General features: G+C 47.5%; 1 protein-coding gene across 1 annotated transcript; it reads left to right on the forward strand.

Annotated features, from left to right (window-relative positions):
* Nucleotides 1-416: 416 nt before the first annotated feature.
* Nucleotides 417-8,709, forward strand: LOC121700858 (FAS-associated factor 1-like). Its single transcript, XM_042084074.1, has 5 exons — nucleotides 417-511; nucleotides 7,487-7,615; nucleotides 8,050-8,179; nucleotides 8,377-8,440; nucleotides 8,574-8,709. Exons 2-5 carry the CDS (start codon nucleotides 7,487-7,489, stop codon nucleotides 8,692-8,694), a joined length of 444 nt encoding a protein of 147 aa, XP_041940008.1. The 5' UTR covers nucleotides 417-511; the 3' UTR covers nucleotides 8,695-8,709.
* Nucleotides 8,710-11,791: the final 3,082 nt, after the last annotated feature.

An 11,791-nucleotide genomic window follows, 5' to 3' on the forward strand; every position in this document is an offset into this window, starting at 1 on the left:
TTATCAAGTGCAGATACACGGCCCCTGAAAGGCCCAAGAGAAATACTGTCCATTTCAGGGCGCAGAGCGTGGGGCTGTTGTCACTGGGCATTAGTAGTGGCATCTGTGGAATGCAAACAGAGCGAGGGGAATTGCACTCGGTCTGCTTGGCCTTTCAGGGCCTTGACGTCCTATTCACCATAACTCTGGCGATTTTGATACAAGGGGTGTGGGGGTGAGAGGCTTGAAGGAAATTCGTACTGACAAGCGGATCTGATACAAATAAAGTGTTTCATAACCTCTGTCTGTACCTCTGTCATAACCACACTCTGTTACCAAATTTCTCACTAAAAAATAGACCTGAGTTTTAGCAAGTGATCCTGATTGTGATCAGGGGTTGGGTATTATTTTCCTCTCTGTGCTAACGTGTCATTCTTTCCTACAGGTGAAAAGGAACATCTCAGACCTGACAAATATCCCCGTTCGACACCAACAGTGGGACGGGTGGCCAGCCTCGGCAACCAACGACTCGGTAAGCATCCCCCCTCTAACCCCGGCAACCAGCGACTCGGTAAGCATCCCCCTTCTAACCCCGGCAACCAGCGACTCGGTAAGCATCCCCCCTCTAACCCTATAGCCCTTAGACGACTCGCCGTGTTTGTTTTACCACGAAAATCAGGCAAAATCCCTCCAATTGGCTCCGTGGTGGTTTTAGGTGAAGGGATTTGAGGCAGTGAAAAGGCTGTGAGGGGGCCATGCACCATTCTGTAATTGTCATTCTTGCTGAAGGGCTGTTTTAGTATAAACAGAAACCTTCAGTACTATCAACTGTGTATTCAGACATGTGGTTTGGAAGACCAGAGATCCCATGAGCTTAAAGGCAGTTTTTTGTGTGAAATACCTTCTCTGCTCTGTGTTGGCAAGACGTTGGGATTTGAAAAAGTTTAATTTCCTCTGTTTATACATTTGCTGTGGTTATTGTAGAAGCTTCTGGAAAATTGCCACAACTTTCTAGTAATGTGCCTGAGTATTCATCATCTTGATGTCATAATCTCAACATGTCATTGTTGACAACATGCCTTTTCTATGACTAATGAATTATTCAAACACCTCAAAAATAGCCTTGCTCTCCCCTGCTACGTATCCATATGGGTATGAAACTATTAAGACATCACCAATACTGAAACCATCTGTCAAACGCAAGATTAAACCTAGGGTTAGTTAAACCTAATTAAGATGTCGGAGCGGGTCCTCTCCCCTTGTCCTCTGTGTGTGGACACTAAAGATCAACCCCAATGCCTTGTCTCTGACCTCTCCCGCCCTGGTCTTAGTTCACCACCTTTCAGGGAAACAAGAGTGACTGTGATCAGAAGAGTCAGAGGAGGTCCTCGTACTGATCCCTGTGGAACTTTCCCCATCCCCCAACCTCCCCCTACACTCCCCGTTACCAATCTTGACACCCGAAGTGAAGATGTTCCCATGCTGGTTGTGTGGCTACTTGACTCACAAGGAAATGGATATGATGGCCTATGATGTCTTACTTAAGAAAGTATAATGTAGGTTTGTATGTTGATTGATCAGGCATACGACCATTCGTGTTAGAAAAGCAGCTTCTAAACCCATCCACAGAAAACCAAGTTTTGTTAAAAGGCATTCTAATGCATCCTCCTCCTCCATCCTACTCTGTAGGCTCATTTCTAAGCTTTGTTGGCTGTGCGTCACCACATGAAACAGGAATTTCCACTGTTTGGCAAACCTTGATACATTATTATTCTTTTGCACTTTCTTTGTCACAAATTTATGAACATCAAACGGTAACTGCAAACGGTAACTGCTTTTCGCTTGTTTTGTTTTTGATACAGTTCTTGAAATACTTCTGGCTCTAGATTCAGTCGCTCACTTGTTGCCAAAACCACATCATATCCGAGGATCTTATTGTCCCACCTTCCTCTACCCACAAACTGCCCTCTTGCAGTGTCCACAATACCACATCCCAGAGCCCAACCCTGTAATCGTGGGGTGATGTTCATAAATGCATCTGAAGCCACAGCAAAGCTGTTCGGCTGGTCCACACCTGTACTCTTGCCCAGGTGTGTGGTTGAAGCTGGACACACGCTGGCTTTCTTAAATCCCCTCTGCCACCTCCTGCCTGAGGAAGAGATATTAAAGTCATTGGCTTCAATAATGGCCCCGCTTTGGAGCCGGCATTTTTTTAATATATATATTGAAATATCCCCCCCACTAGCTTTAGATAGAAAAGCCCTTTTCTCACCAGCCAGACTGTTGAAGTCGCATATCTCATTAACCCTGCCTGGCCCTCTGGGATTTGTACCAATAAACATGACGGGCAGGGCTTAGAATTACATTTTCCAGGAGTCCAAATAAGCGCCGTTTTCTCCCCTCTCTCCAGTCATTATCCTGCCTCCTCTCAGTCGGTGCCCCCTCACATCCACTTAATACGTGAGGAGCAGGCGGGCAGAAGGAGAGAGCCGCTCTGTCCTCATTTCACATTCTAATGCCTTAAGAGTTAGTCAATATGGGCAGCCATTTTATTCAAAGCAAACAGGTTTATCTATTGCTAGTGAGGGCGTACATGTAAGGGAGAATGTTGAATAAAAAAGCCCTGAGTGCTTCAGCTGCATGCGCAGGTGCTTGGCTATGATTCATTAAAACTCTTATATTGTGGGTGTGCCGATATTAGAGGTTCACGCTGAGATTTAGGCGGCGGATTTTATGGTGCATCACAACAAGCTTAGGTCACCAAGGATAAAGCCATTTTGAAGTGTGGTTGGTTGAGGTCAGAGGTCAAACGCTCTGCTTTTCTGGAAATACTTTTTATTGATCAAAGGCAGATGCATCTCACTCTCACTCTTTTGCTACACTGATGTGAATGTACTTTGTATGAGAGTGTGGTAAGGCTTACTGACTACTCAAGGCACCAATTGCATTTACTCAATCCCAAGATAACAATTTGTAAAAAAAAATACAAGCTATAGCATCATTCCCTAGAGATAGTTGATGTAAAAATAGAAGAGGTGAACATGTTTAAGAGTTATTTGTCATTCTGAAGAACAATGTACACATTAAAAATAGAAATTGTAGTTGAGTAGGCTGTAGGAGTTTAGTGTTAATTTGAAGCCTTTCTCGATCAGTCAGAACGGTTAAACAGGTGGAGAGGCTGGCTATGGCATTAGATGCCTGTCGGGCAGACGCCTTAAACTCCTCACTTTATTTTTAAAGGCTTCAGCTCCACAGCTCACTGCCTTCAGCCCCCCACCCTCCTTAAACACATACACACACACACACACAAAAACACACACACACACACACACTCATACACACATTTATGCACCTGGCAGGCTGGTTTTTGCTTTGATTGACGGCTCTGTAAGTACCTGTGGGAGTGATTGACAGGCGCTGGAACATCCTTATTAAACTCCCCGGTTTTTGCCGGCGTAATTGCTGACATTTATTCAGTGTTTCATGGTGTTTGCTAATGTATTAAAGGCGTGCCTGGCGCAGGCCGAGGAGGCGTGGCTCACGCGTTTACCTCGCCTCCTATGGATCTGCGCTGCCGCCGCCACCAGCGAACCCGTGTCAGCTTATTTTTTTGGGGGGGGGGCGGGGGGGTCTTGCCGGTTGCCATGGCTACCAGGCTCAGCACTAAGCTCCGACAGAGCCCCCGTAGTGATTGCCGTTGTCAGGTGACATTCAGCCGGGGAGCCGGCCGCGGCCGATGTGCTGTGGAGCTGAGCAGGGCCCTGGCTTCCCACTCTGCTCCCGCTCACACCCACCACCACCACCACCACCACGACCCACAAGCTTTTAGCGCCCAGGACCGCTGGGCTCATTTGGGTTTGAAACGTTGAATTTTTAACGAAATTTTTAAGAAAAGATTTTTAAAAATATTACTTACCGGGTTAAATTTTAATGAGAAAGGCATCATGATTTTCACTTGCTAACATAAAGTAGTACTACAAAGACATTATTGGATGATTCAATTGTGGAGTCCGAGAAAATTCAGTTGCAGGTGGGATGAGATTGAATCCCATTTTTGTATTTGTTTTTATTCTGTTTTCTTTTGTAATTTTAACGTCATTGTATTTTCTCATTCCCAACATGTGCTTTCAAAGTGACGTTCCACACAAATTTTTTTTATCTCTTCATCAATGTACGCATGGGTGTTCACTTGTGTGAGCATATATGCTTTTGCAGAGCTCTGTGATTGTAATCAGGAATGACATATCTGCAGCTAGAAAGAAGAGTGGAAAATAGCTCAAAGGAGGGCCAACAGGTGTTTAGGGTGCGGCATCTTTCTTTCTTTCTGTCTGTCTTTTTTTTTTTTTCTTTCTTTCTTCTTTTCCCTTGTCTCTTTGTGTTCCCCCTGTTTCTCAGGCTCTGTTGTTCCCCCCCCCCTCTGTGTGTTTGTGTGTTTGTGTGTGTGTGTATGTGCACGCGCGGATCAAAGAGGGGAGCACCAAGGTGCTGCTAGGGCAGGGGGGCTACAGTGGCTGCCATCCGTGCAGCTGTCAGCGGTAATTATCTCACCCTCTCCGAGCCACAGACCTAATCCAAACACCGGCAGAGACAAAAAACAGAGAGAGAGAGAAGAAAATGAAACAGAATGAGATTCAGAGAGAGAGAGGCTGGCAGTGATAAAAAGAAGAAAAAGAAAGAGATAGAATGCCTTTTTTCTCTTTTACCAAGGCATCCAATGGCAGCTCTTGAATGCAAGTGTTAATTAAAAGAATCCATAGGAGAGAGGATCTGCTTGTTTGTGAGATGCTGAGGAGGGGTGTGTGTGAGAGGATTGACCTCTTCTCCCTCATACCCCGAGGCACCCAGTGTCCTCGTTGAGGCAGTCCTCTCGCGCCTGTCAGGGAGGAGGAGGAGGAGGAGGAGGAGATGAAGAACCAGAAGAGAGCGAAGGTCAAAGCGCGGCGGAGGCGCTGAACTTTGTATTTCTCCGGCTCCTTTTGCGTCCTAATCCCTGCCCTTCCCTGCACTACCCACCCCCCCTCCTGGTCCCTTTGAGACAGAAAGTGATGAACTTTTATTTTCACACTTACTGGAGTGCTCAAGGAAAAGCCCCGTATTGTCAGGGGGGTTATGGGGGGGGGGGGGGGGGGTAAAAGGAGGCGGATTGTGAAGATTCTCACGTTTGATTGCCACTCTGTTGGAAAGGGGGCGAAGAGAAAGGCGCTGCAGAATTCCCTCACATCGCCCACAACCTCTGCTCTTGCCTGCGGCTAAGTAAACTCCAGCAGCCACTACTCTGATGAGGAGTGCCCCTTAAGTGGCAATTAGGCCTCTTTGAGAAATCTCTCCCTAGATGCTGCATTGTTGCTCAGAGCGCAGTGCAGAGTACAGCAGACTTGGAGACACCTCGGGCAAAATTTGCTGAAGTTCTGTAGTGTTTTTTTTTTTTTTTTTTGTGCGTACAGAAGAAATTGATTTCTTTTGGTGTCAGTTCCCTTAGTTTTATTGATACATACAGATAGATTACAGTTCTTAGACCTCAGTTGCCTCTGGATATATAGGGTTGTTAATTGGCAAAACATATGAAATAAAAACACTTGTCACTGTCAAATGAAATGAGTTTTTCCCCTTGTCTGTAAAACACGCAGGGATACTTTAGCCTTGTTTTGGGTCAATTGCTTTAGCAGATTTTGGCCGCGAGGAACAATGTGAAGCAATTCTGCTAAGTGTTCTCCCTTGGTGTTCCCGTGCACTTTAGACCTCCACTCCACTGCACACGGAGGCCTCCCTCGCCGTCTCTCCAGCAAAGCAGGCTTGCTTTTAATTAGCCCTGAAAGACAGGAGAAATACTATCAGTCATCTCCGTATGTGTGGGCCTGGACACAGCAGCCACAGGCCCCTGAAGGACGCCCGTGGTAGTCGGACACAGAGATACCTCAGTATGACCTCAGTGTTCGACCCCTGTTTCCATCAATTTATCTCTCTGTTGTGGCTACAAAACCTCAACTTATTTCCTTTTTCGCCTGCTTTGTTGTGTTCCTGCTTGACTTTGATGGCCCAGATGTCATTCGTAAGGGTCTTTTCTTTTATTTGTATTTGAAAAGCTGAAGATAACCTCTCCTTTGCCAGAGATGTAACTCTTCACGGTCAAGCGACCGTCAAGTGTGTGAAGTGTCTCTTAAGGAGATGTGGGAAAAAACTGCAGCGGTCAATCTGCTTTTCAAGCTCAGTCACCATGCCCTGTAATTGGGTCCTCATTCAGCAATTACCAGCTGGCTTTTGTCTAGCTGCATTGTTACCCCGTGGATGACCACTGGATGTCAGAGCTTTATCCCCTCATTCACACAGGTGTCAGTCATGCCATTAGCCCTCCTCTCCACTGCCCTGAGAGGACTCTCCTCTGGGGTTTACTATATGATTTAAAGGTGTTTGATTAATGTGGGGCGCTGTGGCACAACTGGCTACAGCGCCCATACCATATTAGGCTCTAAGTGCCCACAAGGACCCAGGTTCGAGTCCGACCTGCGGTCATTTCCTGTTCCCAACCTATCTCAATCTCTCCCACTTACTTTCTGTCATTCTTCACTGTCCTATCCAAATGAAGGCAAAAGGGTGCTTGATTTAATAATCCAATGAACCTTCCATAGAATTCAGTGAAATTGTCCCTGCCTCTCTCTAGTGGTCTGTCCAATGTATGCGTTCAAAAAACCTTGAGTGTAAATTACAACTCTGTCCTCTGACCAAGCTGGCTGTTTTAAGGTACGATATCGTTCGGCCATACCAGTGTCTGCATTAAAGACCCAGGGGAGAAATAGTGTAAAGGGTGAGTTACCCCTCCAAACACACACACACCCCCTCACACACACATCCTCCACCCTCTTTTGCTTAGAGTTCATTGTATAACCTGGCTCTTGCTTAGCTGTAGGTCCTGACATGGCTTTAAAACATAATCACCATACTTTACAATGCCACCTCTCTGATATGACCCTGACATTTCCTCACGAACAAACACATCATCTCACCCCCCCCTCCTCTCCTCTCGTTCTCTCTCCCTCTCTCCTCTCTCTCTTCCATCTCTTCTCCTCTCCGTGGCCTGGCCCTAGGGGAGGCCGCGTGGGGCAGCCTGTATTTAATGAGTCCCTCCAGTGCTCATAGCCGCTGACATTTCCGCACTCGGTGTGAGAGTTAATGAGAGTGCTGGCCTTCCTTCCCTTTCCACTGCTGAGTGGAAGCGGGAGTGCCTTCTCAGGGCTCCCCTCAGCCCCCCCCCCCCACACACACACACACACACACACACACACACACACACACACATACACACTGTTTCTCCCTGTGTGTGTTTGCCCTGAATTGAGGTTTTTAGTGTTTTGTTTTTTCAAAGGTGTTTTTTTCAAGAGACTGTTGAGTTTCCTGTAGAGAAGCAGAGAGGTACTGTATGTAGGTACAGTCAATAAGTTTCCGAGTTGGTGGGGAGACCTCTATACTGTCTAAAGCGCTCCTCTGTGTGTGTGTTCTGTCATTTCTCCAGATGACGCTCGCTGCCTCAGGGATCAGTTACCCCTGCCACCACCTGAGTGTGTGCCGACGCTCGTCCCCCGCCGTTCCCGCTGAGCAGGCTGAAGAAGTGCCCGGCCCGAGTCCAGTCCCCTTATCCACGGTACCACCTCTACACCCACACCCATCACTACCTCCACCTCTACACATACACCCACCTCTACACATACACCTACCTCTACACATACACCCACCTCTACACCCACACCCTTCACTACACCCACCTCTACACATACACCCACCTCTACACCCACCTCTACACATACACCCATCACTACACCCATCACTACACCCACCTCTACACATACACCCATCACTACACCCACCTCTACACATACACCCTGTCCTGCTCAGCTAGTCCCTTGCAACAGCTAGTCAGCAGATCAATAATTATGGAAAGAGATCAGGATGGGGCCAGTTTGATTGAGTCAGGCGGTTTAGGCCAAGAATGTGCTGTTTTGTGTTCAGCTGTTTTTATCTGAGTGAAATAAGCTAAAATAAGTGGATTTTGACAGCGCATGTCCCCTGTTTGTGTAGCAGTGCTCAGATATCCACATGGTCAGTGACAGCGAGGGAGATGACTTTGAGGATGCGCCAGAGTTTGGTGTCGACGAGTCAGATATCTTTGGCATGGGCAGCAGCACAGGATGCCGGAAGTCGCCTATGAGTGAGTGCCCGACACACACACACACACACACACACACACACACACTCTTACACTCACACTCAAGAATATTTCCACTGTAGTCACCACCCAAACTTTGTAATTGTGAATTCTATGCCATGGATTGTAAGAGTTTTAATGTGAAATGCCTAGTGTAATGTGTAGTGTTTGATGCCAGTGGCTTGTGTGTCTGTTCTCAGTGCCAGACAACAGTGAGAATGAGGGGGATGCCTTACTGCACTTTACTGCCGAGTTTTCCACAAGGTGAGCTCTTTCCCCTAGGCTCAGTACAGAAGACTTGGCATACATACCGTAGCTTTCATGTCATTTTCATTTCAAATTTCTTGTATGTATGGTCCACAAATAAGCATTCTCCCCCCCCCCCGCTCTCTCTCAGATACGGAGATTGCCATCCGGTCTTCTTCATCGGCTCTTTGGAAGCATCTTCTCAAGAGGCCTTCTACGGCAAAGCCAGAGATGTACGTAACAGTTTCCACACACAACTCAAAGTGTCCTAGAAAACTGATCCGTCGGAATGCTTCCGAAACACTGTTTAGTCACAGTATTACTTTTTCCCTGTTTCATTTCTTTGCAAACGTCTTAAAAGTTTAGAGATGTGTACACGGCCACAGATTTTGCCGATTTCCTTGTGAAGCCTGCACCGCTAAACCTTAAAACCTTGTCAGATTTCCAGTCTCCACCCTCCATCTCTAGATGCCTCTTAGACAGCTGAAGCTTTATTTTTAGCGTCTTTCGGGTGATTTTCCCCCCTGTGCGAACGTCGGGCAGCCCTCACTCCCGAGCCTTGTATCAACTGACAGCTTGTGTGGATTAGTGTCTTATTAGAAATAGGAAGATGCAGGCAAGATGTTTGGGGGGTTTCGGACCATGAGGCGCGGCAGGGGCTGGCCCCTCGCCTGGCTCCCATCTCGGCGCAGCTCTCCCCCCTTAAGCCCACGCAATATGGCCTTTCTTTCCCCTGTCCTCCGGGCCGCCATGGCGACAGCGTCCACCGAGAGGAGCGGAGCGGAGCAGGACCCACAAAACCTCTCTCTTTCGCTCACTTTCCTTTGCCCTATCACTCTATATTTTTCTCTCTTTCTATCTGTTTTCTTGTCTCCTCCTTTTTCTTTTCTTTTTCCTTTCTTTCTGTTTCTTCCTCTTTCCCATCTTGTCTCTGTGTATTTCTTTCTTTACCTGTCTTCATTTCTGTCTCTGCATCTTTATTTATCTATTTTCTATCCATCTTCATCTCTCTCTCTCTCTCTCTCTCTTTCCCACTCCTCTTCTCTCACTTCCTATTTTTCCTTCACACGTTCTCTTTCTCTTCATCTCCCCCTCTCTGTGTCGTTCTCTTCCGAGCGGGTGATTTGGGGATAACCCCCCCCCCCCCCCCGCTTGTTCTTCCTCTGCCCCCTTCACATGCTGAAGAGCCACTCCAACATTAGCCCCATCTACTCTTCTCTCTGCGTGGAGAAATTGCTCTAAATCTCTGCCTGTTGTCCTCTCAACTGCCTACTCATTAAGTTGATATTGCACCGCGGCAGATTTATGGAGGGTGTGGGTGGGTTGGAGCTTGTGTGTTTGCGCCCCCCCCCCCCCCCCCCTCCAAAGGCTAGCAGGGGCTAATCACTAAGTAAAACACTACATGTGATGAAGTGTTTCTGGAGTGGGGCTTGCGCTGCGGAGATTGGAGATGCAGCAGAATCCTGCCTTAATGAAAAAAACGCCCCGGCCCTTGAGCTCATCCCAGAGGGGGATCAGCTAAAGGCCCAGCAGACAGGCCACCCAGCGCTGCCAGGACACACACACACACTCGCTCCCCCCCCGCGTATCCAGCTCACCCCCCTGTCCCTCCAAATCCTCCTAATGTGCGGTTAATCACAATAACCCCGCGTGAGGATTCAGTGCCGACACCCATCAAAATTCATGGCTGTAGCCGCCGATGGCCTTTTCATGTCGGGTCGGCCCGTTGGAGCGGAGCTCCCGCAGAGACGACGCGCACCCGGCGAGGGCCGCCCGCTCACGGAGGGGAAGCTGTGCTCTCCCTGTGGCTCCACGAGTAGCACTGACCATGCGTCTACGTGCTGGAAGAGCCTCTTCGTGACACGATTGCATGGCGGAGCTATTGATGAGATGCACAAGCACACCTAGTCGCAACCGCATCCGTTTCTTAGCAGTGTTATTTTTAATGGCCATTTTCGATAGAACTGAAGGAACGATTACACAATTGATCTTGTTAAAAATGTTCAGTGTGAGTTTACAGCTCTATGTCTTTATTTGCTGTTATTTAAATACACATCTTAATGTGTGTACATTTCACTATATAGAGATGTATGTATATTTATTTTATTTATTTATTTCCCCCAGCAGAACATGGTAATCTTAATCACGTCATTCACCCACCTAACCCAACAAACTTTATTTACACGCCTCAAACCAAGCTTCCCCTTCGACTCACATTTCCCCTACACAACAATCTATTGAGGGGGATTTATTTTACTTAGTGAAGTGCCATCTGTTAAAGCATTGATCCGCATGTGTATTCCTGCGCTGATGTGGGGGGGAGGGGGGGGGGGAGAGTAATATGAGGACTTCATTTCCACGTGTTTGCTTTTCCTCAGCACTGCAATGGGGAGATCACTTTCTCTCTCTCTCACTCACTCTCTCTCTCTCTCCACTACGGTCACTGTAATTAAAAATGTCCTCTCTGCAAACTCCAGCTCGGTTTTGCAATTAAACAGATGCTTGTCAAGCAGAGATGGCGTGGGGCTAATAGACTGTATGGCAGGTGTATGTCTACAGAGTCCGGTCGTTTCCTTTTCTACTCCCTATGACAACACGGTGGAAAAACAAAAGTAAATGTGCATGGTGTGTGTTTATTTCAGTGGATTTGCCGAGGTGGGCTGGCTGGGACAGGGCCTCGGGATGGGTTTCCACAGAGCTCTTCTCTCTCTCTTTCTTTCTTTCTTTCTTTTCTTTCTTTCTTTCTTTCTTTCTTTCTCTCTCTCTCTCTTTCTCTTCTTTCTTTCTCTTTCTTCTTTCCTTCTTTATTTTTCTTTTCTCTTCTTTCTTTCCTTCTTTCTTTCTCTTTCTTTCTTTCTTTCTTTCTTTCTCTCTTTCTCTCTCTTTCTTTCTTTCTTTCTTTCTTTCTTTCTCTCTTTCTCTCTCTCTCTCTCTCTCCCTTCCTCCCACCCTCCCCCCTTTCTCCCCTCTCTCTCTCCCTTCCCTCCCCCCTTTCCCCCCTCTCTTTCTCTCTCTCTCTCTGTCTCTCTCTCTCCTCTCTCCCTCCCCCCTTTCTCCCTCACTCTTTCACTCTCTGTGCTACCATTTAGCTCAGCCACCTGTACGTGAGAATCGCCACTCGCGTTTCAACCCTAATCATAAGTTGCAGGTCGGAGCACACAAAGCAATAAAGGGAAGAGAAGACTGCGAGACCTTTGGAGGGCTATGGGGGGGGGTGGGGGTCATCCCTCCTTGATTGCCACTCCGTGTCGAGCCGCATTCACAGCCTGTCGACGGAGTGACAGCGGTCCGCCTGAGAAGTGAACACTTACCTGGGCACTGTGTGAAACGCTGCCGTTCGCGGCTCACAGACCAGATCGGCTTCCCATC

Source organism: Alosa sapidissima, unplaced genomic scaffold, assembly GCF_018492685.1.
Source record: "Alosa sapidissima isolate fAloSap1 unplaced genomic scaffold, fAloSap1.pri scaffold_514_ctg1, whole genome shotgun sequence".
NCBI lineage: Eukaryota > Metazoa > Chordata > Actinopteri > Clupeiformes > Clupeidae > Alosa > Alosa sapidissima.

Coding starts and splice junctions, on each gene's coding strand:
- LOC121700858 (XM_042084074.1), top strand. CDS start 7,487: ATGACGCTCGCTGCCTCAGGGATCAGTTACCCCTGCCACCACCTGAGT. Junction 8,180..8,376: donor ATGCCGGAAGTCGCCTATGA/GTGAGTGCCCGA, acceptor GTCTGTTCTCAG/TGCCAGACAACAGTGAGAAT. Junction 8,441..8,573: donor ACTGCCGAGTTTTCCACAAG/GTGAGCTCTTTC, acceptor GCTCTCTCTCAG/ATACGGAGATTGCCATCCGG.